Raw genomic sequence first — 27,926 nt, forward strand, 5'->3', positions numbered from 1 at the left:
TATAGGGTGTGCTGCGACACCTGATTACAGTGGAGCTGGTTCGTTTTTCTTTTATGTGTTCAGGGCGATCAAACAAGTGATTTTAAAAGGGGCCAACACTACTCACTACAAGTATTTATTCTTGAGTGCTTGAACCCTAATTAAAAAAGTGTTACACCTATGCCTAATTAGGTAGACTTCGGTGATATGATTAGTGTTTGATAAAAATAGCTAAGTGTGCTATGTGAGGTGTGATAAATGCTATAGGTTAAAAAGGTCTACATGTTTCAACCATTGTATTTATTCATTGGTTTTCGTCAGGACCATGATATTGAACTGGGTGGTCCACACACGCTAAGGTGCGTCCTGCCCTAGTCCAAATTGGAGTGCACAAATTGTGAACTCGTGTAAAATTAGTGCGTTTCCTTTGTTCAAAGAAAAAACCTGTAAAAACAGGGAAACAAAAACAGGAAGGGGTCACATACAGGGGTTGACAATACATATGTGCCACATTTAACATATATAGCCATACTGAGTCAATAGACGATGTTAAACCTAAGTTGTGAAACAGAGGGATCCATCTAGTTGTGCTACAGTGCTACAGTGCTTTTACTGGACTGTGGCTGATAGCTACTCGAATGATGCCAAAGAAGTGGTGTTGACCTAATTTTGGCATCTCTGAATAGCTTGTGAAGAATAATGGCGGCGTATTATAAGTGAGTGATCTTTATTTTGTGTTCACGAAGTGAACGGCTGCCGAGATTTGTGAGCAGTCGTGACGTCGCTGTTTGTGAGTTGCGACTGGTATAATGTTTTTGCTTACGCTTCCTTGCGGTATTGCCGCTTCATGGGCACCAGCGCTTCCAAGACGGCAAGAGTCCGTCTCCTTAAAATCGGTACGCAGCAAAGGAGAAAGAGAGAAAAGGTTGCCCGGTTTTAGTTTCCTGGCTGTTTTTTGCATATAGCATCGCCAGCGGGCTTTTTTTCGATCTGGGAGGAAAAGCTTGTTTCCTTCTTTTAAACGATCACGCATTACTTACTTGCAGCTTCTGATCATCAGGCGGTAAACCTACTTGGTTCCGGCTGGCGGTGCCCCGAGGAGTAACCGGAGATGTCTGTGGCTACCGGTAAAGTACTGTTTAGGGCGCTTCCTGGTTAAGCGTGGCCCCGTCACGTGGTATGATCACGTGGGTCGCCATTGGCCAATCAGGGTATCTCAGGGGGAGGCGCTCCCGAGTGATGTCAGCGGTCTCGGCAAAAAACGAGGACAAGACTTTTGTTTACGTTTCTATGGAGACCAATCACGTTCATATTGGGATCGGTTCTTAAGCATTTCCAAGGGGGTTTGCATTTTCAAAACTAGTTAGGGATTTATTTACAACGGATCAGCGGGCAGAATCAGAATTCTTAGTCAACCATGTTGAATGTATAGTTTTATAGTCTTAGTTGGGTGTTACAGAATTAATGAAAACATCATGGAATTACTTATATTCGGACTGGTATTCATGTTATTACACTGTTCCATGGGATATTATCGTTCAAGCCTGACTTGTGGGAAGATAATCTGTAGACCCATCTTTGCTCTTTTTCAAAAAGTCGTTGGGTCAGGTTCGCTCCTGGCTTAACTTGCTCGATAATGGTCCATTCTAGATCATCTGGTGTATGGCCTTTTGAGAGAAAATGTTCAGTGAGTCTTGTGTTGGTCTTTTTGCACCTAATAGTGCTTCTATGCTCGCCTATCCGTAGTTTTATCTTCCGGCTCGTCATGCCCACGTATCTTAGGTCACACGGGCATGTGAGCATGTAGACAACATTCTCACTGTTGCAGTTAGTCTGACTTCTGATAGTCCAGGTTTTGTTAGGTTCCAACTGCAATGTTTTGGTGTTCTTCGTGTAAGGACAGACGCTACAAGTCCCACATTTATAGTGGCCTGTCACTCTTGGTAAGTCCCATAGAGTTGTTTGTGTTTCTCTTTCTGGGGTTGTCTTTTTTGGTCTTGTATTGACCACTCTGTCCTTTATGCTCTGTGCTCTTTTAAAAGAGAACAAGGGTTTTTCCCACCTCAAATTGCCAGTATTCAGGATACTCCAGTGTTTTCTTATTATTCGGGAGACGTCATTGGAAATAGTGTTATAAGTAGTAACACAAGTCAGGGGTATTTCTCCTGCTGTTTTATTCGTCTGTTCCAATAGACCTGAACGCGGTTGATTCCGCGCACGTTTTTGGCTTTTTTGGAGAATCTTAGTCGGATATCCCCGCTTTTGTAGTTTTTTGGTGAGGTCCTGTGCTTGATTCTTATAATCTGTAAGTTCACTGCAGTTCCTACGGATCCTTAGATATTGGCCATATGGTAGGTTCTCACGTAAAGGTCTTGGGTGGAAGCTTTCGAATCGTAGCAGATTATTTTTGGCAGTTGGCTTGTAGTGAGTGACAGTTGTTAGTTTCCCTTCTTTTTTCGTGATTGTTACATCAAGGAACACAAGTGTTTCTGGACTTTTTTCATAGGTGAAGCGTAGATGTTCATCACAGGTGTTTATCCAGTTAAAGAAAGAGGTTAGAGATTCCTCAGTACCTTTCCATATGGTCAGCACATCATCGATGTATCTGCGCCATATTAGGATGTTTGAGCTATAGGGGTTTGTTTGACCGAGGATGTATTTCTCCTCGAAATCATATACATACAATCCCGCTATGCTCGGAGCAAAGGAACTGCCCATAGATGTTCCACCTGTCTGTAAGAAGATCTGGTCTTCAAACTCAAAATAATTTCTTTTGAGAGCCAGTCTGGCACATTCCAAGACGAACTCTCTGGGGGTTCTGGACGTCCACTCTTCCTTTTCAAGAGCTCGACTTAGTACATCCAGTGTTGCATCCTGAGGGATACTGGTGTACAAGCTCTCAATGTCGAAGCTCACCAGTATGGTGTCATTCTCAACAGTGAGTTGATCCAGGATCTGTAGTAGACTTTTAGTGTCTTGAAGGTATGTGCTTGTCTTTTGTACCATTTTTTTTTAAAAATATATCGCAAAATTGCAAGAGGGGTTCCAACACCGACCCTATGCCAGACACAATGGGTCTGCCAGGTGGTGGTGTCTTGTTCTTATGTATCTTGGGTAGGGTATAGAAGTACGGAATTTTTCGTTCACTCCCACATAGGAAATCTGCCTCTTGTTTGGATATGAAACCTTCTGATTCACCGTGTTCCACTAGCGATTTTATCTTGCTTTCCAGGTCTTCTGTTGGATCCACTGGTAGTCTGCGGTAACTGGTCTGATCTGCTAAGAGTCGGAGACATTCTTTTTGATAGGCTGTGCGATCTTGTACAACAATGCCTCCGCCCTTGTCTGCCGGTTTTATAACAATAGTGTCGCAATCTCGCAAATTATCAAGGGCACTTCTTTCTTCTCTGGTTAGATTCATGAAGGTTTTCTTAGGGTTGGACTCTTGCCGTCTTGGAAGCGCTGGTGCCCATGAAGCGGCAATACCGCAAGGAAGCGTAAGCAAAAACATTATACCAGTCGCAACTCACAAACAGCGACGTCACGACTGCTCACAAATCTCGGCAGCCGTTCACTTCGTGAACACAAAATAAAGATCACTCACTTATAATACACCGCCATTATTCTTCACAAGCTGTTCAGAGATGCCAAAATTAGGTCAACACCACTTCTTTGGCATCATTCAAGTAGCTATCAGCCACAGTCCAGTAAAAGCACTGTAGCACTGTAGCACAACTAGATGGATCCCTCTGTTTCACAACTTAGGTTTAACATCGTCTATTGACTCAGTATGGCTATATATGTTAAATGTGGCACATATGTATTGTCAACCCCTGTATGTGACCCCTTCCTGTTTTTGTTTCCCTGTTTTTACAGGTTTTTTCTTTGAACAAAGGAAACGCACTAATTTTACACGAGTTCACAATTTGTGCACTCCAATTTGGACTAGGGCAGGACGCACCTTAGCGTGTGTGGACCACCCAGTTCAATATCATGGTCCTGACGAAAACCAATGAATAAATACAATGGTTGAAACATGTAGACCTTTTTAACCTATAGCATTTATCACACCTCACATAGCACACTTAGCTATTTTTATCAAACACTAATCATATCACCGAAGTCTACCTAATTAGGCATAGGTGTAACACTTTTTTAATTAGGGTTCAAGCACTCAAGAATAAATACTTGTAGTGAGTAGTGTTGGCCCCTTTTAAAATCACTTGTTTGATCGCCCTGAACACATAAAAGAAAAACGAACCAGCTCCACTGTAATCAGGTGTCGCAGCACACCCTATAGGCACTCGGCCTATGGGGTGGGACCCCGATGATGAAGCATGTCACCAACTAGGTTGGTGAGTGAGGGGTCTTCTATAAGGATATGCATTATCCTAAAACAGGTTGAGGCACATGGTGCTGAATTGAGCACATAAGCCCATATCCAGAGAAACCTCTTTTCTGTTTTCTCTGTTTTGAGTGGATACTCCTCCATTGTTTTTGTGACCTACAATGGGAACCTAGCTGCCTGACATATTTAAGAGTAAAAGCATAGCATTGCCCCACTGAGCTATTAGAGGGCAGTGTAGGTAGAGCAATACGCTTGAGCCGATTCTCTATGGATTTTTGGAGGTCCTTGCAGCTCTCTGTAGCTGGACGAATAGCTGTCCTAAAGATGGTGGCACTTCCACGAGCAATCTACTTTTTCGGAGCCCACCCGGTGTGGATACCTCGGTAGACATTCAGGGACCTTGACTCAATGATAGTATCCTTCATCTGGGGGCAGGACGCAGGAGGGGGGTTTAGCAGTCCCGGACTTTGAAGGGTACTACATGGATGATCCAGTGGCTGTCGGCCGGGAGGAACCCGGATAGAGAGCAGTACCCTTTTGCGCCGACCGCTCAAACACTTGCGAAATATTGCTGATGAGACACAGCCGAAACTAGGGTGGCAACGCATTGTTGGGCTCGGTACTTGAGGCGAGTGAGTGCTAGAATACCCTATTCTCCAGACCTACCCATAACTCTCCTTCGCTGCCTCTCACAGGGAGAACACTGGGGGGGGCTGGAGGATTGGGAAGAGGCAAGTCTGAAAGTGATGTGGAACCTCTACCGGGACTCTGAAATGCTCCCTTTTCAGGAGCTCCGGACAGAATATGACTTGCCTGGAGGCCAGTTCCTAAAACATAGGGTTCTCACACTGACGATAAGGAAACACTGGGGCACGGGCAACACAGAACCTCGAGCGTTTGCGGGATGCCGGTACGTTGCACTCTCTGCGGGAACGTTAAAAATAGTTTCCTGCCTTTACAAGGTGATCAAACAAGACGTACAGAAACCGCTAGAACGCTTGCGAGTGCAATGGGAGGAGGACCTGGGAAGACAGATCCCTGAGACAGACTGGGAGACCTTAGTGGAGAGAACCCTGAAAGCGTCCAGAAACGTGCGGTTCAAACTAATAAACTACTACATGCTCCACAGAGCATATCTTACCCCGTCCCTAATATGGCGATATTTTGGAGTAGAAGGGCAGTATGCCCCATGTGTGGGGAGAGAGAAGCCCATATTCTACACGTTCTGGGACTGCTCTACCTTGCGCACATTTTTGGACGAGGTACGACACACAATAGGAGACGTCCTAGACATGTAACTACAGCAAACCCCTGATCCATTACCTGCTAGGGTGGTTCCTGCACACGGCCAAAAATAAAACAACCGACTTGGCATGTGCCCTGGCCAAAAGAAGATAGTTAGGTGGAAACATGGAAAAAGGAATTAGAAAAATTGGGGGATTGGAGACTTACACTCAGAGAAGCGAGGTAGGGCATAGGTAAAATAGAACAAGCAAGAATATGGGAGAATTGACAGCTAATGATCATGGTTCCAACAGAGTGGAATCCCCGCAGCCAATATCACCAGACCGAGAAGAGAGGGAAAGCGAATTGGCAGACCTGGGATAGGTTGACCAGATGATGCTACCATACCGATATGAGCACTATAACATCTAGTATTAAGGCAAGGTCCATAGCATGCGCACAGTGGCTGAACCAAATGCAACTCAAGGGGGGAGGGAGGAGGGAAGGAGGAGGGGGTTTTATTAGTGTTCAGGTTAGAGGGCACCAGAGAGTGTATGCCTAACGTTAATGAGACTTAATGTATGCTATGAATGCCTGAAAACCCAATAAAATGTGGTTTAAAAAAAAAAAAGTTACCTACCTGTAATCCTAGTTTTCTACTCAGTCATAAGCAACCCACCCGCGTCCCCGGACTGATTTTTTTGTTATAGTAACAATTTATTTCTTCATGGTTCCTTCACATGATGTATGCCATAATAAAATCTTGACCTAACTGTCAGCTGTGGGGCATGATAGGAGCAGGGAGGTCTTGGAGGCCTAGCACCAGTTTTATTTCGGTTGTGTTTTCCCTATGCATCCTATGGGCTAACTGCCTTCAGTTACTTGCCATTCCACCAGTCAATGTGGACCCCAGCTCCAGAGATTGCTGGTATGATGTCAAATTCAGCAAGGCATCTGTCGATGTCGAGACATGTACAGCCAAACCAGTCTCTTTCGAAGTCGGGAGTAAGGAGATTGACATCGAGAAACCGATCCCCCCTCTTCAGTCGTCAGGATCTTGCAACCCTCATCAAGGGATCATACATCTCCGGGCCTAGAGAAATCTCCTGAAGATGCCATCAATCTCTCTTCAAGTGGGTTGCAGAGTGTTAAACACAAGCGTGTTTAGGCAAGTTCGGGTTAAGACTATTCCCAGACATACTCTCCATTCAGGGTCTCCAGGCATACACCTCCTCCGAGAAGTACTCCTCCTTCTGCTTACTCTTTTGAGGCTTCATCATCATTGCCTCCAACAAGATCTCCACAAAGATCTCAGTCTCCACGGAGGAGACAATTGCCATCAAGGACCCCACGAAAACAGAGATCACGGTCTAGAACGCCCATAGATGTGCACAGTCCATATCTCAACAATCTCATCTTTCTAGAGGCAGACACTGGTCCTCTTTATGATCCTCCACCACCTCTCATTTAGCAATGAGATATTACTCACCAATGTTGTCAAATCCGCCTCCGGCAAGGATTTCGCCTGTTGATGGCCTTGTCACCTTTAATGATGTCCTAGTCAGAGGGGCTGCAATCTCAATATTGATACACCTGCACCGGTCACGTCTGCGTCAGTGATATTTGAAACTCTTCATCGCAGAGCAGCGTCCAGACCTCTGTTACCCCTCGTTTCAGTTCTGTTAGACCCAGCATTGTAAACTTTTGTCACTCCTGCGTCGGTAGGTGCTGCACCGTCACATATCCTGAAAAAGATCTAGGTGTGTAACCAGAACCCACCCTCCTCAGGTTGGATCCCCGACCTGACTCCGGGATCATTGCTGCTGCTATGGAGATTCATTCAGAGGCATCTCCTTCAGTACCTCCGGTTAAAGACAGCAAGTAAATCTATTCTCTGGATAAATAGATGTGTAATGTGAGAAGTTGGCCTGGCATATGCTGTTCACTATTCTAGTGGGCACCTTGCACCAGTCCAAACGCCCCTTATTGATGGTAGGCTTAAAGACAACCTATATAGAAAGCTATCCTAGTGGTAGCTGTGGAGAGCAGCCTTCAGGCTAAGTCTTGAAGGAGTGTAAAGCAGCTTGTTTTTCCAGTCTATAATCTCGTGAATGACCAAATGAAAGGTGAACCACAACAGATGTGTGTGTGTGTGTGTATATATATATATATATATATATCTATATATATGTGTGTATTTAATCTAAACACATCCCTCTAGTCTCTTTATGAAGATAGAAGCAAAAGTACATGCAGTAAACTTATTTAGCACACAGTAAATTAGCACAATATATGTTTTGCCCTGCGAGCCTCACAAACCATATACTAAGAAAGTGGTATAAGTACCACTACATTCATAGGGACAAGGCCTGGGGCCAGTAGAACCGCTGGGGCAACCAGGACCCACCCAAGGTAGGGACGCAGGAGACCCACGGGAGAAGCGTGCAGTCACTAAACACAGCCGCGAATCACCATTGACTTCTATGGAGAAAGTTGCGATTAGTTAGAGTTTTAAAGATTAGGGACACTTAGGAGTGGATTAGGGACAAACCCCTTCAAACCCTTTCAGTATTGGACAGTTCGAGGGTCAAGACCCACGGGAGCACCGAAGTACTTGTGTTACCTCACCCAGGGAAGCCGGGCGCATAGGTGTCTTTTCGTGTTGGGTTTTGGCGTTGTTTCCTATGGAGAGCTGCAAAGAAGTGCTGCAGGTGACCAGATAAAAAGTGTCCGGATGGATCCAAGAGTGGATCGAAGATCTGAAGAACCTGAAAGCAGAGGGGACAGAGTCTGGGTCACTTGTCAGTGACCAGGGATGCAGTAAGAAGATGCCCACCGATGTCGGGTGATTTCAGGTGCAGAAGGTGAAGCTTGACTCTTCAGCCACGAGGACCAGGAGGCATCAACGACAACCAGGAGCTGGATCGAGCTGTCCCACGTCGGATGTCGAGTGCTGCGGTATCGGGATTGGACCCAACAATGCAAAGATTGGCTTCGGAGCAGACCAGCAAGGTCTGAGGGACTCGCCCTTTGGAGGGGAGTCAGGGCACATCTGGAGCAACCAGGGAAGCACAAGAAACAAAAGAGTTGACGTCGACGGACCAGGGATCGCGAAGGGGCATGAAGCAGAAATGCTAGATGCGGGCCCACGGAACACTCGTGGAGTGTAGGCCCACAATCTTCAGTGCAGATGGTGTTCAGGGCTTGGACTACGAGTAGCCAATGCACAACTTCGGGAAAGCTCGGGAAGTAGGTGCACTTGCAAATATGCACGGTGTCCAGGAGTTCCGGTCCCACGTCTCTCGTGATGGCTACATGTCTCAGCTTTGCTGTGATCTCGTGTCCCTGTCAGAGATGTCTGGATGTCCGTGTCCTGTGTCGCAAATCCTTCGGGATCCGGCAGGAGCCTTGGAAATGCAGACCTGCAAGATGCTTCTTTGGTGCCTGTTTGAACAGGGAAGTCACTCCTTGACCCCAAGGGAGATCCTTCCGTCTTCTAGTAGAAATAGAATTTCGAAGTTCCAGGATATATGTTGCAGAGTTTCGTCCATGGTAATCTAAAGTTCTAGGGACTGGGATCCTATACTTATACTAAGTTTAGGGGTTGGACTAACTTTAAGGACCCACCTATTGGAGGACCTGGGGAGGGGGTGGTTACACTTCTTCCCCTTAGTCCAGTTTCGCGCCAGAGCTGGGGCTGAGTGCCCTAGCAACCGGTGTGAACTGGGGTAAGCACGGTAAGCCAACTAGAGGACAACTCGTAATAGAAATGGCAGAAGCGCTTGATTGCGTTTATGAGGCATATTTAGTTCAACAGAAAGGGTTCGAAATCCATATGGAGGGAAGGGTTAAATCTTGTGTGCTTTCTGGGTAATAATAAGGTGGTATGTTTACAATGACGGATTAATGATGAATGCCTAGTTAAACCCTCGTTTTTTACTGAAAGAAGGGTGGAGATGAACTTAGAGTGAATAATAACGGAAAACAAAGATAAATAGATTAAACAAGCTTGTTACTGATTTACATATGCTTTAATAACGTTGATGATTGTGTAAACAATTGCGTTTGTTTGTTTTTTAGATGCCCCTGAGGAAGGGAACAATCCCAAAATGCATTGGGTATTTTCAATAAAGATAACGTGACATGTGATAACCATTTTTCCTGTGTCTTTATGAATACCTCTGCATGGCAGTTGAATGGATATAATGGATTGAAGAAATAGTGAAAAACGGTTAAAATTAAATTGAGAAGAATAATCGAACAAGAGAAGTCAAAGTATTTAGTATTCAATTGATTGGATTCATTCAGTCCCACGGATGTGCTGCCTGTACAGGATCAAAAATGTGGTCCCTTTGTGTTCAGTAAGTACAGGGACACCAGTTGTGCCCCCAGCACCGTCTGAAAAGCATTCACTGAATGCACCCGTCCTGCCCCAATACACTAAAGCCTGTCTGGGGAGATGCTGGCACCTCCCTGGACAGGAAACAAATTGTCCAGGCCTCCCCTGCCGGAGTTTCGTCCGGCAGCAGGGGGTCAGACTCGTGTCTGTGGCAGCAGCATCCATTTTGTGATGCTGGGGCTCTTTTAAACCATGACCTGTCAGGTAAATGTGTACATGTCGATCTCCTTCTAGAAGAGTGGAATACTATCCCCGCCGCCAGGACTGGATTCCAAAGTGTTTGACACCAGACACAACATATTTTGATGCAGCCATTCCAAAGTTAGCATTTACAGCGAGGTTATAATGCACTTACGAGTATATGGTATGGCTGTATCACAGAACAGGTACAAGAAGTGATTCCAAAAGCTGCAGAGGGGCTCAGCTCATGCTTGGTCATCCTCTCACACAAAACCAAGCACTCTGCCTTCAGGATTGTCAAGGCCTGCCATAAGAGTGACTTATAGGTTTACATGTGTCTGTATTTAAGGATAGATATAGTTAGCCTATATCTTAGTAAGGGGTGCAAGCACCAGCTTACCCAGGCTGCAGAAGCAGACCTGTGTTTCCATTTTGGAAGGGTTCCCAGGGGTGGCATAATATATGCTTCAGCCCCTGGTAGGCCTCTGGGGTACCTATGCCCTTGGTACCTAAGGTACCATATACTAGGGACTCACAAGGGTAACCCAGTAACCAATCTGTAGTGTACCTAAAGTACATGCAATCAATTTAGAGAGGAAGCAGCTAGGCTGGGGTCCTGGTTAGCAAGGCCCCAGGGAGGCTAAAGTCGATAAATCGCTGAAACAACAACAAAAAGTGAGGGTAACCATAGTAAGCAGATCCTACTCTCCTACATTTAACACCTCTTCATCTTCCATGAAAGTGGCAGCACCTCCTCTCTATTGAGGAGGTACTACAGGTCTCTCTGGGACTTATTAACCAGGTTCACTGACAAGCTTCCTAAAGATTTCCAGGATGTCCTTCAAGAGGGTGGTCTGGTGGCCAATCAAGTTATTAGTGCAGCTGCTGATGCCTCTGATCTCGCAGCCCATGGATACTGTCCTGACATCTGTGCATGAGAGTCTTCCTGGCTACACCTTACATGCTTTAACCTCAGGCCCAACACAGAATACTCAACTTGCCATTCACTGGCAATTCATTATTCGGCACGCATGGGGATGATGAATTGGCACAAATTAAGGCTGGCTACCTGGATACCCTCAATGCAGCGGGCTTTGATAAGTGCACATAATTCTACTGCATGTTCTGCCCCTATGACCATTGCTCTTACCAGCAGATGGTTCAAATCCCTCACGGAGCGGCTCAGCAACACCAGCACGGAAGGTTGCTTTATCATCCCAGCAGACCTGCTCTAGGAAGAGGGACTCCTCGTCCATTGGCTTCATCCTCCAAAATGCCAGCTGAGCAATGATGACCATTCGCTTCTCCCCTCTCCGTGACCTACTCTGGTGGAGGGGGGAGGGGGAGAGGACTTATTGTCACACACATGGACGAGTGGCGCAAAATAACAAGCAACAAGTGGGTCCTGAATATTGTGCAAAATGGTTACTCAGTTGGTTCAAGTCCACTCCTCCTGTTACTCCCCAAAGAAAACTCCTTGTTATCAAAAAGTCTTACTACAAAATGTAGTTGACACGCTGCTCCAGAAAGAAGCTATTGAGGAAGTTCCAGCCTTTTTAGCAAGTTAATCTGCAAGGAAAAGTTCAGGAAGCTTACCATCTCCCAGATCTACCCCAAGCTTCATCAGGGGGACTGGATGTGCACAATCAATCTTCAGGATGCCTATTTCCACATTCCGATCATGTTGAAACACCGGATGTTCCTGCTTTTCAAAGTAGCATCCAAGCACTACCAGTACAAGATTCTGCCCTTAGGCTCAAGCCAGCACCTCACACATTCTCCAAGTGCATGGCGGTGGTCGCAGCATACCTGCGTAGGAGGAAAATATTCATCTACCCATACTTAGACTACTGGCTAATCAAAAGCTCCTCAACTCTCCTAACTCAAGAGCATTTTCAGATCTGCAGCCAAACTATGCAACATCTGGGCTTACAAGTCAATTTGAAGAAGTCTATAAAAATCCAGACTCAAAATATATACTACCTGTGAGCAATCCTGAATATAAGAGACGCAAGAGTGATTCCTTCAGAGGTTATCCTCTATCAACAAGAAATGTCTCGCTCTCCTCCACACTCCTTATCCATCAGCCATACAAGTAGCCTCTCTTCCGGGTTCAATGTCATCTTGCATCTACATTGTTCCCAATGCCAGACTACACATGAGGACGCTACAACAAACACTGGAAGACTAGTGGTCTAATTTTTCAGATATCTGGAAAGACCCAGTGGTTGTCTGACAGACAGCCAAGTAACCACTCCAATGGTGGATGCGAAGTCGTCATCTCACAATAGGAGTTTCTTTTCACCAGGATCTTCCTACACAGACTCTCGTTATGTGTGCTTCCCTCCAGGGTTAGGGTGCCCACATGGGTTCTCTACAAACTCAAGGTCTGTGGTCAAACTTGGAACAACCGTACCACATCAACATGTTGGAGCGGAGAACAGACCATTTCGCACTCCAGTCCTTGTAAGGTCCTTTTCTCCTCCATGGGAGCTCAATGTGGTTCTTTCAAAGCTAATGGGCCCCCATTTGAACCCATACAAAAAGCTTTGTTACAACACCGTACCTAGATGTCCTCTTTCCTAGTTGCTATTACTCCAGCACGTAGTAGAGTCAGTGAAACCAAGGCTCTATGTACTAATGAACCTTGTCTGGTTTTTCATGCAAACAGGGTGGTCATGAGGACGCATTCCAGTTTTCTATCAAAGGTGATCTTTGATTTCCATCTCAATCAGGCCATTTGTCTTCCCATTTTTTTCCCCCAACCCTTCCACACCACTGGAAGGGGGTTTACACTCCTTAGTTCTACATAGACAAAACAAAAGAGATCAGGCAATCTGACCATCTGTTTATCAACTATGGTCCAATGAGAACTGGCTTAGCTTCTTACAAGAAATCTGTCTCTAGGTTGATAGTCACTTGTACACTGCTCGCCTACCAGTTAGCCATTAAGCTCCTTCCTTGTAGACCCAAAGCCCATTCTACGAGGGATAAGGCCGCTACTGCTGCTCTACTCAGAAATGTACCCATAATAGAGATTTGCAAGGCTGCAACATGGCGATTGTTACAAACCTTTGGTCGTCATTATTCTCCTAACTCTCTGGCAGATGCTCAAGTAGGGCAGGCTTCGTTAAGAAACCTCTTTGGTTAATTTTCTATTTCACTGCTAGTAACTGTTTTCGATTCGTCCACAAGGTTGTACGATGGGCCAACTACTTTATTCAGTGCTTATGACTATTGATGAGTATCCCCTGGAAGACAAGGATAAATTGCATACCTTTAATTCTCATGAAAGTAATAGGCAACGCGCCTTCCTCCCCGGACAAATACTTTACACAGCAGCTGTGAAAGAGTTCAACCTCTGAATTTCTTCTCACCGTAAAAGAGACCTAACCTAACTGTCGCCTGTGGGGCATGATGGGGTTCAGGGGCCCTTAAGGGCACAGTGCCAGTTTTCTCTGTTATGGTTTTCAAAGCAGTTCATTGGCTAACAATGCCGTTCACTCCCATGCTTTTTCGTTTTTAAATAAAGGCTATGTTTCACTCTTTAAAATGACAATTTTTCTGCTTGGCAGAAATGTTGAATGTGTGTGGCTCTGTTTAAGTGAAAAACACAATGTAATTTGGGCATTTTTGTGCCTCTTTCTTTAGGCTGCATATATATATGTATGTATGTTTTTAGGGTACTACATGCATTACTGCGGTTTAGAAATGCATATATATATATATATATTATATTTCAAATGTGCTCTGGGGTCCCTCCGCATGGGTGGGACTATTCAGGGCTTATGACTTTGATGAGTATTCCCTTGAAAGAGAACTAGGATTACAGGTAAGCAATTCATCCTAACTTGTTTGCTTATGTTTGTGTGCCAAGGATAAAAAAAGGACACCATCTCAAACTAGCAAAACTTGTAGTTGGAAACTAACTAAGAAAGCATCTGTGACTGAAGTATAAGCAGAGGCTTACTTGGATGGAGGTGAAACCCTCTTGGCAGCTTACTGCTCTTTCCACCCTCAGCGGAACTGTTGCATCCAGGCAATCTATTTACTGACTGGGGACAGATTGAACTCTTCTCATTCCTCTAAGCCAACTTGACCGTGTTCATCTTTCCCATTTTCCCCTCCTGCACGCCTTACCCAAAGGCTAGCACCTGACTTGCACCGACTGTGTTTATGTTCTGTTCTGCCCCATAATTAGGAGCTGTGATTTTGAAACAAGGTGCTGCAGACCAACGAACTGTACGCAGGCAAGTCGCACTGCAAGCGTACATGCCTGCAGCTGATTGAGCACTCTTTCAGCCACTGCCACCATCATATATCACTGAAACAGTGTCACATTAGTTCATCAGGTTTCTAGAGTGATGTCAAAGTGTGACCCCCCCACCCCAATTTGACAAACTAACATCTCTATCCCCTGCTAATTGTAGGACCAATGTTCTTTTTGTGTTTAGTATGCATGTTAGACAAAGAATGTTCATTGAAAAAACTAGTCCGCTTTACAGAAAGCAAAAAAGTGGTAGTAAAATACATCAGAAAAAGTCCCAGTAATCCTACAAAAAGAACTTTGTGTTATGTGCATTGTGAAGGAAGACACCAATGCTAGATTTTCTTTTAAGAGGGTGCACCCCAATATTTTAAGGTGCTACGCCCCAAACCATACTGTTTTTCTTGACTCTGACTCCTTACCAAGCAGCTTATGTCTAGTCAAGGCTTCCTTGGTTCGCTGAATATTGATTTGCCTTCTACAGATGTAGTTCTCAATTGTCTGTTAATTTCACATTATCATCACTCTGTAGGTTTATATCTGGCAAGGAGATAAAGAAAAAGAAGTGCCTCTTCGGCTTACACAGTCGTGTTCCGCCGCCAGTCCCACAACACCTACAGGAAGATGCCAGCCCTGAGTCAGTCACTGAGGACGATGAGGACCCGGAGGAATTCGCATCTCCGGCGTGCAGAAGGTTTGCACATTCTTTTTTAACAACAAGCCGTCCAGAGGTGCAAGTTGTGCAGTGTATGTGTGTTTGTGTGTGTGTGTGTGTGTGTGTGCACTTATGTGTGGGTGTGTCTGCATGTATGAGTGCCTGCACTTATAGTTAGCTCAGGGTATAGTCTGGAGATCGAAAACACAAGGAGATGATGGTTGGAGAGATGAAACTTTTCAGACACTCACCCCCTAGTCACAGATCTGGGTTGAATCCATCATCGTTCTTTAGCTCACTTCGCCACCCCAGTTCAGACACAGCTATATGCAAATCAGTCTTGACCCTGTTCCTCATGGGGACAGTCCAGCCTGAACTGCCAAACCAGGTCTTCCCTTGACTGGAAGCAAGTATCCTGGGACCAGTTTCGGGGTAACACCCCTCATCAGCTAGACTGGCTTGAATCCAGTGGCAAAGTCTCACATCTGGGCACACCCTGTCAACTTAAGGCGAACAAAGCAAACACAAGATGACGATGGACGGAGCATTGAAACTTTTCAAACACTCACCCCCAGTCACAGATCTGGGTTGAATCCATCATCGTTCTTTAGCTCACCGTGCCACCCCAGTTCTGACCCAGCTATATGCAAATCAGTCTTGACCCTGTGCCTCATGGGAACAGTCTAGCCCGAACTCCGAAAATAGGTCTTCTCTGGACAGGAAACAAGCATCCTGGGACGGTGTGATCCACCTGCCTTATGTGGTACTACTGTGCTGAATGTGCTGCTGGAAAGGAACAGACTGGCAGCTGCTCCAACCCCTCGGAACACCATGGGTGATTCTAAGAGGCAGAGTTGTGCCAGTACTCCAAGATGACATGCCCTCTTTTAGACCCAGCAAGCTTCCTCCCCATAGTATTATAGCTGGAAATTTACAGATGGCGTGTGCAGACCTACATGGGAGGGTTGGTGTGTTTCTGACCCCAGCTGTGAGATGTGAGGGTACTTTCTGTTTTGGCTTCTACATACTTCAGCATCAAAGGATTGTCATTGATAGGCCATGTCTCCGTCTTGTTTCTGTAAAATGAAAGCACTTCAGAGATTTCTTTACCTTCTACCGGTGGACTGTCGGAAAACAATAGTCCACGCGGTGATTACATCACAGCTCGACTATGCAAACAGTCTGTGTATGGGGCTGCCAGCATACCTGTTCAGGAAACTGCAGACTATACAGAACGTGGCAGCTAGGCTTTTCTGATAGATACATCTGTCAGTGGATTCCTCACCTTGTGAATATCCCCCGTGCGTCAGAAACATTCGGAAATTCTTTTGTAGCTTCGCGCCGACGTAGACGTGGACGACGTCATAGAGGCACGTCATCGCACGCGACTCCGCTGACATCACCGACACTACAATAGGCCCACGCCGGCGTGATGACATCAGTTCCCTTTTTTCCGCGTTGTCGACGCTAACGGTTTCGGGGAATCTCAGTAGCTATCTAGTGACTTTGTTGCCTTTATCTTCGCTTTTCTGCTTCTTTGTTTCAACACGATGTCGACAAAGAAGACCGGTTTCAAGCCCTACAGGGAATGCGGGAAAATGATGTCCATCACGGACCCGCACGAGGACTGCATATGGTGTTTAAGTTCTGACCATGATGTGGATGGATGTTCATCTTGTCGGAAGATGAACCCGAAGGCCCTGTGGGAAAGAGAGACAAAACTTCTGGTGGCAAAGCTGAAGGGTGACAACGGAAGAAAATCTTCGAGATCTCGTTCGAGAAGGGCGATGTCGAGGTCGAAGTCAAGATCCAGATCCCGAGAGGAGTTATCTTCAAAGTCCGCTTCAGACCATGCTTCGAAGTCGAGGAGGAGACATAAGAAGAAGAGACATGAGTCCCGGCGTCATTACGGTAAGGAGTCGGTCTCGAGGTCGTGGTCACCGAAGAAAGTACGTTCCAAGGTGGTCACGCTGGATGTCTCGGATCAGGAAGGTGAGGCTTCACTCCTATGCTCCGGCTCCATTCATGCCGTTCATGTCGGCTCCGCCGCCGCCATGGCAATACCCGGCTCTGCCGAGGTCGTCGACGCCGGTACCGGCGTCGCCCGCTCCAGATCGACCTCGAGGGCAACCCACTGGACCATCGGATTCGATACCGACGCCAGTTCCGGCTCCGTCGGAGTCGTTGATGGATCCGGCGGCGAGACGTGTTAAGGAGAGGTCCAGGAGGGAGGCACAGCACCTTATGGAGGAGCGGAGATATATGGAGTCACATCCTGATATGGAGGAGGGTGAACTGGAGGATGACTGTTTTGAGGATCTAGCTGATGCTAGGAGCCTGGATTTTTCTCCAGAGTGGGAGTTACCATCCGGTTCTGATGCGCCTTCAAAGGACGTCCAGCCTTATCATGTGGTGATGAGGAAGGCAGCGGAACTTCTGCAATTGACTTTACCAACAGTGGAGTTTAAGTCCAATCTTCCTACAGAAGTTTTACATTCGCCCAGCTCTGTGGTGGAACCATTGCTTCTGTTTAATGAGGCCTTAACGGAGCCTATTATGGAGGTATGGAAAAAGCCTCTAACAGCACCGGCGGTTTCCAAGAGTGTGGCGAGAAGGTACAGGGTTGCGCCTGAAGACCCTGCTTTTCTGACGTCTCATCCTTCTCCTGAGAGTCTGGTCATACAAGCAGCCTGTTCCAAAAAGACTGTAAGTGCGTTTCCTCAGGTGCCTGGTGATAAGGATGCCAAGAAACAAAATCAGGTGGCTAAAAAGACCTTCTCCTCTGCGAGTATGGCGTTGAAGTCAACTAATGCCACTTGCCTTATGTGGAGGTATGTACATGCCCTTATGGATACAATGCGTTCTTTGGCTCCTAAGATCCCTGATGACAGCAGGAAGGATTTTGAGGAGGTGTTATCAGACGCACAGGCAGCGGCACGTCAAGTGATACAAAGTTGACTGGACACTGCAGACTTGGTGGCACGTATCATGGGCACTCCGGTTGCCACAAGGAGATCGGCTTGGCTGAAAACTTCAGACTTTTCAGCAGATGTTCAAGCTGCTTTGCTGGATCTGCCGTTCGATGGATCTGGTCTCTTTGGCAAAAAGGCTGATAAAGCCTTAGAAAGATTTAAGGACAGTAGGGCTACTGCCAAATCTTTAGGGCTTCAAATCAGAGGTTCTACAGCCAAGAGGTTCAGAGGTTTTGGACGCTCTTCCTTTCGCAACTATCGGCAAGGTCAGCAGCAGCAGCAGCAGAATCCCTTGTACAGGTCATATAGGGGAAAATAAAGGGCTCGGCCTCGAGGTCGTCAAGCATCTTCCTCCTCTACCTCCTCCAACCCCCCAGCCTCAGAAAAGCAGCCCTAGATCCGCCATTCAGGATCATGTGGGTCCGGTGGGGGGTCGGCTTACCTACTTTCTACGGGATTGGGAATCGGTTACATCAGATCTTTGGGTTCTCAATCTTGTAGAAAATGGGTATGCCCTTCCCTTTCGGGAATTCCCTCCCAGCCAAGGTTTTTGCACGGAGGAACATCTGTTACTTCTACAGGAGGAAGTGCAGACACTGTTAAGAAAGGGTGCGATAGAGGTGTTCCCAGAGCAGGAAAGGGGTCAGGGATGCTACTCCCGGTATTTTCTGATACCCAAAAAGGATGGCAGGCTTCGTCCAATCCTGGATCTCAGGATCTTGAATCTCTATCTGAAACAAGATGCTCACCCTTGCACAGGTTCTTCAAGCGCTGCTGGAAGAATACTGGATGGTGTCGCTCGACTTGCAGGATGCGTATTTCCACATCCCAATCCTGAAGTCGCACAGGAAGTATCTCCTTTTTTACGGTGGGATCGCAACACTATCAGTTTGCGGTCCTTCCTTTTGGAATTACTCCTGCGCCTCGAGTCTTCACCAAGGTGATGGTGGGGTGGCAGCACATCTCAGAAGGTCGGGGATTTCAGTATTCCCCTATTTGGACGACTGGCTGAATAAGGCAGAGTCGTCAGAGAAGGTGCTCCAGCATCTGCAGGAGACAACTCACTTGTTGTACCGGTTGGGTTTTTCGATAAATGTACCCAAGTCTCACCTGGTGCCCTCCCAGCGCAACCTGTTCATAGGTGCTGTACTGGACACAACTGTATGTTGTGCATTCCCTCCACCTCAAAGGATTCGCGACATACAGGAAATGATTCCTTTATTCTACAATGGAGCGGTCGTTCCAGTCCTGAAGGTCCTTCGCCTGCTCGGTCTGATGGCTTCCTGCATTCTGTAGGTCAACCATGCACACTGGCACAGGAGGGCGCTCCAGTGGTGCCTCCGCAGGCAGTGGTATCAACACAACGGCGATCTCAGGGAGTCGGTGAGGATCTCCAGAGAAACTGCGGCAGATCTGTCTTGGTGGAGTGTGGAAGGCAATCTGTCTCAGGGGAAGCCTTTTAATCTACCTCCTCCTGTGGCCACAGTGATAACGGATGCATCCACTCTAGGGTGGGGTGCTCATCAGGGGGATCTGGAGGTCAAGGGTCTTTGGTCTCCAGAGGAAAGGTTGCTTCACATCAACCTTCTGGAATTGCGGGCGATACGTTTGGCGCTCAAGGCCTTCCTCCCTTCCCTTCGCGGTCTGTCGGTGCAAGTCCTGACGGACAACACGACCGCGATGTGGTATATCAACAAGCAGGGAGGAGTGGGGTCGCAGTATCTCCGCAGGGAGGCTCTGCGCCTCTGGTCCTGGGTTCAGGACCACCAGATTTGTCTAATGGTAAATCATCTGGCCGGAGTTCTGAACGTGCGAGCAGACAGTCTCAGTCGGCAGTTCTCGGCCAACCACGAGTGGAGGCTTCACCCGGAGGTGGTTCGTCACGTCTTTCGGACGTGGGGGACTCCTCAGGTGGACCTGTTCGCCACTCGCGAGAATGCTCACTGCCCGTCATTCTGCAGCCTCCAGTTTCCGATGCAGGGAGCCTTGGGGGACGCGTTTCAGTTGAGTTGGGACTCGCAACTCCTTTACGCGTTTCCTCCCATACCTTTGATTCCTCAGGTTTTGAGGAAGATTTGCCAAGACCGGGCCCAAGTAATATTGGTCGCCCCAGATTAGCCAAGAAGGGTGTGGTACACGGATCTGCTCCACCTCTCCTCTCGCCCGCCGCTCCGTCTCCCGTTCAGGACAGATCTCCTCTCTCAAATGGAGGGGCAGGTTCTACACCCCCACCTCCAGACATTACACCTTCATGCCTGGAGATTGAACGGGGCAACCTGAATTCCTTTTCTCTCCCACACGATGTGGTGGATGTCATATTATCAGCTAGGCGTGACTCCACTAAATCCATTTATTCTTACAGATGGTCTAAATTTGTCTCTTGGTGTGGGGAGATGTCTGTTGACCCTTTGAAAGCCCATTTATATACTACAGTTTGCTCTTTCTTTGGCGCAGCAAGGGTTTGCTGTTGCTACGGTAAAGGGTTATCTTTCGGCATTGTCTGCATTTCTCTGTTTGCGGGACCAGCCGTCTCTTTTCAAATCTCCTGTGGTTTTGAGGTTTCTGCAGGGCCTCACAAATAAGTTCCCTCCTACTCCTTTTATTGTACCTCAGTGGGATTTAAATCTTGTCTTAACCTACTTGATGGCTTCTCCTTTCGAACCCTTGCACAAGTGTCCCATGAGGCTTTTGTCTTTTAAGACAGTCTTCCTGGTTGCGATCACCTCGGCAAGGAGGGTAAGTGAGCTTCAAGCTCTTGGTTCCAAGCCCCCGTTCTTGACCATTCATGCTGATCGAATGGTTCTTAGGACCAGGGCTGCTTTTCTCTCTAAGGTGGTGTCTCCCTTGCACCTAGGTCAATCTATTACCCTTCCTACCTTTTATCCTCCACCACACCCTTCCAAGGAGGAAGTCCGTCTGGACCCCAAGAGGGCGGTGAGTTTTTATCTTGATAGAACTAAAAACTATTGAATGGATGACCAGCTCTTCGTTGGGTTTGCTGGCTGCAAGAAAGGAAGAGCGGTACAGAAAAGGACTCTTTCAAGATGGATCATCGTCTGTATAAAGATCTGCTACTCTTTGGCCGGTAAGGATCCTCCAGAGGGTATAAGAGCTCACTCTACTAGAGCTAAGTCTTCGACTTCTGCACTTTCAAGAGGTGTGCCGGTTGAGGACATTTGTAGAGCGGCGACTTGGGCCTCCCTCCGCACTTTCGCAAAGCATTATTGCTTGGACACTGAGGTGAGGAGGGACGGCCACTTTGCGCGCTCTGTCCTCCAGGATTTTCTGGTGTAGCGGAGTGGACACCCTCCTCCGGGAGTGGGGACTGCTGTGGGACTCTATTCACAAGGTGAGGAATCCACTGGCAGATGTATCTATCAGAAGAACAAGTTACTTACCTTCGGTAACGCTTTTTCTGGTAGATACAGTATCTGCCTGTGGATTCCTCACTGACCCACCCGCCTCCCCGTTGTCCACTCTTCTATACCAGTTACTGTAATGTATTTACTTTATTGTCAAGGAGTTGTTTATTTCAAATGTTTTATTGCATTTGCTTCACACTGTGTGTGTTACCTTGATATTTGTACTGCGTATACTGTGTATATGTCTACTGTCATTGGTCCGTCCGTGTGCCTCGAAGGCACGGAAAAAAGGGCGATACTGATGTCATCACGCCGGCGTGGGCCTATTATAGTGTCGGTGACGTCAGCGGAGTCGTGTGCGATGATGTGCCTCTATGACGTCGTCCACGCGAAGCTACAATAGAATTTCCGAATGTTTCTGACGCAAGGGGGATATTCACAAGGTGAGGAATCCACAGGCAGATACTGTATCTACCAGAAAAAGCGTTACCGAAGGTAAGTAACTTGTTCATTAGGAACATCCCTCTAAGACATCACATCTCCCCCCATTTGCGCAGCCTCCACTGGCTGCCAGTGAAGAAAAGAACTGAATTTAAGGCATTAACTCTTGCATACAGAGCTCTCAATGACATTGGCCCGCAATACTTAAAGAAGAGAGTTCGCAAATACCATCAGTCTAGAACCTTAAGATCTAATCATCTTGAGCCCCTTGTCATCCCCCATTTTTCCAAGTCCAGAATAGGAGGGCGGTCTTTTTCTGTTAAAACCGCGACCCTGTGGAACTCTATGCCTATCCACATTAAAAAAGCTAAATCGTAACTCACCTTCCGGAAGGCTTTGAAGACCTGGCTCTGCAGCCTCCCTTAGCAAACAAGGGTTCGACAAGCCCAACCTGCCCACACCGTCCACTGTGTCCGCAAGCGCCAGGACACCACAGTTGGGGGTAGCTGAGCGCTATATAAGCTTAAATACATACATACATACATACATAATCATAAATGTTAGAATATCCACTCCTGTATACGGAGATCACAGAGCAGGGGCGGATTGGCAAGGCGGGCATTCGGGCATCGGCCGAAGGGCCGGAGCTTCAGTGCCCTCTGTGGGCCGTTTTTTTCTCCCCTGTCCCAGTCCACAGAGAGTGGACTAGGAAAGGGGAGAAAAAAAAACGGCCCACAGAGTGCACGGAGACAGAGAAAATGAAAGCAGCCTCGCTGTGCGGCCGGACAGCGATTGTCAGCTGTGGCCTCTCCTTCACCCCTGCCCTGCCAAGCAATCACGCTGAGGCTGGGCTGGGGAGGGGTGATTGTTTGCAATAATCGGCCTCCCTGGGGGCCAGGTGTTTCTCAGGCCTTTGAGCCATTTTCACCTCGGTCCCCCTGGGGCCCATGCCGCCCAGAAACGGTGTTAGTCTTAACACCTCGCCCACAGCCCTTCACATTCAGGGCATAGTGGGTGAGGAAGAATGGGTCTTGCTGTGGGGGCCAGGTGATGTTTGGAATTTTTTTATTTTATTTATTTATTTATGCGATTTTATATAGCGCGGACTTTACCCGAAGGTGTCAGAGCGCTTCACACTAGGAACAGCAATAATACATGAGGAGAAAAATTACAAGTGGACAAATTACAAAAGCAAACGTTAAGTTACATGAATCAAATGTGACAATAGTGAGCAACCAAAATACATGAGGTAGCAATCGGTACATTACAGGAGGAAAAAGTGATATGTGTGCAGGTTACAAAATCGTACAAAGTACAAGTAGAGGTATAATACTGCAATAAATGGCAGACACTCCAGCACAAGAACAAACGTTACGTAGGCACTGGTGGCACTTGTGCAAGTATCTAAAGCGAACAAAATGTGAGAGGTAGCATACAGTGTGTTACAAGAAAAAAGTGAAGTGTGCAAGTTACAAAAGGGTACCATACACAGGTACAAGGGTAATACTACAGTAAATGGTAAACACTCAAACTGCCGGAACACACTGGGAAGGCACTTCCCATGCACCAGCTTCACCTCAGCCTCCCCCCTGGCTACCTGGCTACCTTGGATGACCCAGAAAGCTGTGTTTTGTGCTCCCCTGCCAGGACATTTTCCCGAGGCCTGGAGGGCTGATTAATTTACTAATTGCAGGGGCCTTACCTCTGTTCATGTGCTCCTGAGCTGAAGGTCTGGGGAGGGCTAAGTAGGTTAGTAATAGCAGGGGCTTTGCTGCTTTTCAGGTGCTCCTGTGCTGGAGGGCTGGAATAATTTTGTGACAGAAAGGGGCCTTGCTATTTTTTTTAGTTGCTCAGCATGTAGGCCATTGTCACCTTGGCCCTGTGTCCTGTCCAAGAACAGTATCCTCCCGCTTTCATTCCTTGTCTGTGCAAATGTGTCATGAAAGGGCACGCCCCTTGAATATTGTCCACGCCCCTTAAATATGGGCCACGCCTCTTGAATGTGGGCCACTTTTTTCGTCAGTGCCCGGGCCGAATTGTGATCCCAATCCGACCCTGTCACAGAGGACTTACATTTTACATACATGAAAGCTGTAAGTGCACATCTGGCATTACCGAATGTAAATGAATACGAAATAGTCTATCAGAGGGTAAATGTTCCGACTTTTGTTTTTGTAGTGTTTGGATTTCCGATAAATAGAAAATGCACACTCATCTTAAACCTAATCCTGCTGCTTTGAAAAAACAGATAAACATGAAAAAAGAGGAATACACATTGGCATCAATGTAATCGGGACTGCAAATGTACACTGCTCTTTTGAATAAACAGCAATCTCCACATCCCTTTGTACCGTGTACATAGTCGCCTCATAGTCATAGCGTCTCATAGTCAGTTTGTTATCTTGGCTCGTGATAGTATCTCAGAACACAGTGAGGGGTGTTTTTTTGTCCTAGTGTGAGGGCTTTTCTTTCAAGTCTAGAGTTGTTCACATTTTGCACTTCTTTGTTGAGTCTGTGATGCTTTTCTGCCTATATTTGTTTTTGTTAGATGCAGTTGAATCAGTTCTTTTTTAAAGGGTATTAGTATGTCTCTTACTATTGAGAACTGTACCATTCAAGAAAGGGAATGCAGGGCGGTCAATTATGACTTCCGTGAAGATACCTAGGATGTAAAACTAGGATTATAATTACTAACTTCTCCATGTTCATAGGATCATTATTTCATTATTGATAGTGTAGTCTGAAGCAAAGAACAGTACACAAGGTGATAACCTCTGACTGAAGATAGTTTAGATAATGAACAGGCCAGTGAATGTAGAGACGATCCAACTGCTGGTGAGGGAATATTGATAACGAGATAGTGTCATTTATGTGGGAATTGGAAACTACTTAGGTAATTAAAAATGGATGTGTTCTCGTCCCTACCCTACTGAAATTTAAAGCCACCTAAAGTTCTTGGGAAGAATGGGCAGTTAGACCGTACAAAATGAATTAGGGCAGTCATCCTCAATAATAAATGCTGCAAAACAGTTTTATTTATTGGCTTGAAGAATGGAGCTATCAATTTAGAAAGGACTTGATTATGTTCTCATGGCAGAGAAGGTTTCAGAAGTGGAGGGAAAAGCTATTGTAAATCCGATGGAAGATTGTTAATGGCTGTTAGGGCACAGGAAGTTCTCTGAGAAGGGCTGGGCCTGTGCTGCCCACCTTGCTGCTCAATGGTAACAGCGACCTTGCTCAGGCCTGGTTGCTCCTTTACGCTCACTTTGGGCTCTGGTTGTCCGACATGGATCAGCCATTGATCGGTTGCGTTTTATCACAATACTCACACTCTCTCCTTCAGTGTCTTGTATTGTCTCAATGCAGGCAGCACACAAAACTCCTTCCAACTTTTATTTCTCAACTCCAGACAAGCTTTCATTCCGACTTTCAGCCATCCAACACTGAATAGCATTATGGTTATTGATGGTAAACTCCTCCAAAGTTCAAGTCTTATACTTTCCCTCTGTTACTGCGCTCACCCCTCTAACCAGCATCATATTATATCCTACTGACTCACTCGATTTTTGCTTCAACAGCTAGAGACCTTTGTGTTTTCTTCAGCTCATTTTTGAGATAGAAGCTTTTATCATATAGCCTCTGCAGCTTGCATTTAGTTACAGAACCACAGACCCCTTTTTTTTTTAAACTCATTAACTCTCTGGACTTCCATAGCCTTAACACCAGCAGTAGTATTAGTTCACCCTCCCAAACTATTCTTCCACACCTCTAGGCGACATTTACTATTTAAATCAATAAACAGAATGGTCCCTATCTACTTCTCTGACAGTATCATGCTATGCATCAACCTGAAACCTTAGTTCTGCCTATCACATCCTCTGGCAACGACTAAACTACCTTGTGCTGTCTTTCGCTCGTAAGGCTCATCCCAGTGTGACTCACTACCACTTGCCATTCATTCCACCTGTTGACGCAGAGTTCAAAATCACAGTGAAAGGATATGTGCTGGGTACCCACCCACACTGATGTAAATATTTACTTCATCCGCCCCTTACATGTGTTTTATGTGTCTTTAGCTGGTAGTAGCCAGGGCCCTTGTGATGCTTTCCATGAGTTATAATATGGACATTACTCCTGGGTCAATGCTGTGCATCACCAGCACTAGTGATACTGCTCCATGAACTTGATGCCAGAACGTGACATGGCTGCTGGAGCTTTACTGTAGAAAGTGACATCGCTGACAGGAGAAGAGGGCAGACTGTGACCAAACCCTCGACCCTGGAAAGACTGTGGCATTATTCAATGTACCCCATTTCAAAATATGACATCACTACATCAAACTGGCATCAGCCCTCGCACCCTTCTAGGAAACCGATGTCATTTTGACATATTCCACAAACTCGAGATCAGTGTGTGGCATCACTCCAGTCACTTGAAGGCAGGCAGTGACCGTCCTCTGTGAACCTGAAATCAGTGGGTGACTTCACTCCAGTACCTTGAAGGCAGGCAGTGACCGTCCTCTGTGAACCTGAAATCAGTGGGTGACTTCACTCCAGTCCCTTGAAGGCAGGCAGTGACCGTCCTCTGTGAACCTGAAATCAGTGGGTGACTTCACTCCAGTCACTTGAAGGCAGGCAGTGACCGCCCTCTGTGAACCTGAAATCAGTGGGTGACTTCACTCCAGTACCTTGAAGGCAGGCAGTGACCGTCCTCTGTGAACCTGAAATCAGTGGGTGACTTCACTCCAGTACCTTGAAGGCAGGCAGTGACCGTCCTCTGTGAACCTGAAATCAGTGGGTGACTTCACTCCAGTACCTTGAAGGCAGGCAGTGACCGTCCTCTGTGAACCTGAAATCAGTGGGTGACTTCACTCCAGTCACTTGAAGGCAGGCAGTGACCGTCCTCTGTGAACCTGAAATCAGTGGGTGACTTCACTCCAGTCACTTGAAGGCAGGCAGTGACCGTCCTCTGTGAACCTGAAATCAGTGGGTGACTTCACTCCCGGAGCTGGACGTTGGACGCTTCCCTCCTGGAGCCTTGCATTAGATTGACATTAGTCAATAAATCAGTCAAAGAATCTTTATTTTGCTATAGTTCTATAGCATATCAAGTGCATAAAATACATACATATCATGTATTTAAATAGTTAAAAGATGCAACAAAGCTAAAAACATGTTCACAAAGATACAAAATATTAAAACAGGACCTGCGCCATGAAAGTTCATCTGAAAGTGCATTACAATAAAAAAAAGAAAGTCATTATATCACAAAATCATAGGGCAGCATAGTTAAACGTGCCAGAACTGTTCTCCTACTCCTTCCTTCAGACCATACAATAGAAGCCAAGGAGTAGCATACAAAAGGATCTCCTAGCTATTGGATGAAGTACAAGGCTACTCGACATTGTCTAAAGTTGTATCTACCCAAAACGGGTAAAATGAATCTTTTCCTCTGGACAGTGTGTAATTTGAATTGATGCAGAACTGGTAAAATTAACCTTTTCCTCTGGACAGTCTAAAATTGGATCTATGCAGAACTGGTAAAAATGAATCTTTTCCTCTGGACAATGTAAAATCCACAGATTTTTTTTTATATTTGTTTGGGTTGAAAACCTATCGCAAGGACATGGTGGCCAATCTTCTACTGAGTACACACTGCTCGGGTGGTCCAACATCAGTGGAATATAATTTAATCTAAACCTCACTAAAATAAAACAATGCTGGAGGTTAGATACTGTGGCTAAATATGAGTGCAAACCTTGTATTATAGGAGTAGTCATAAAATATGTCATTACTGTGGACTTTAAATAATTAGCTTCCCTTCTCTGTCTGCCTTTACTAGGAAGATTTTCTTAACTCTGGACTTTGAAATCAGAGTGCAGGTGTAAGGATTCTCATAAAGCTGCAGTAAGTCCACTGACCTCAACGTGTTTTTAACATCTTGTAACCACCTTATTTTATGTGCAAAATCCAATTTCTGGCACTCCCTAATAATACGCAAATTCAAATTTACAGACTCTCTTCTGCAAATTGAGTGCCACAGTAAGCTGGGTGCTAAACACACCTTATCTGTTATGAGTGGCATTCCAAGTTCACCATG

The 27,926-nt window shown here is 46.3% G+C and overlaps 1 protein-coding gene across 5 annotated transcripts in view; it reads left to right on the forward strand.

Moving 5' to 3' along the window:
- Window positions 1–27,926, forward strand: part of PHF1 (PHD finger protein 1) — an 836,267-nt gene that overhangs the window by 535,022 nt on the left and 273,319 nt on the right. For all 5 annotated transcript variants that reach the window (XR_013594654.1, XR_013594655.1, XM_078641645.1 and 2 more), the window contains one exon: window positions 14,930–15,091. Coding sequence is in view for 3 of the 5 variants with exons in the window: in XM_078641645.1 (XP_078497771.1) it covers window positions 14,930–15,091 (162 nt within the window). In the remaining 2 variants the exon portion in view is untranslated. The remainder of the gene's footprint in view (window positions 1–14,929; window positions 15,092–27,926) is intronic.

This window comes from Lissotriton helveticus, chromosome 5_1 (assembly GCF_964261635.1).
Source record: "Lissotriton helveticus chromosome 5_1, aLisHel1.1, whole genome shotgun sequence".
Lineage (NCBI taxonomy): Eukaryota > Metazoa > Chordata > Amphibia > Caudata > Salamandridae > Lissotriton > Lissotriton helveticus.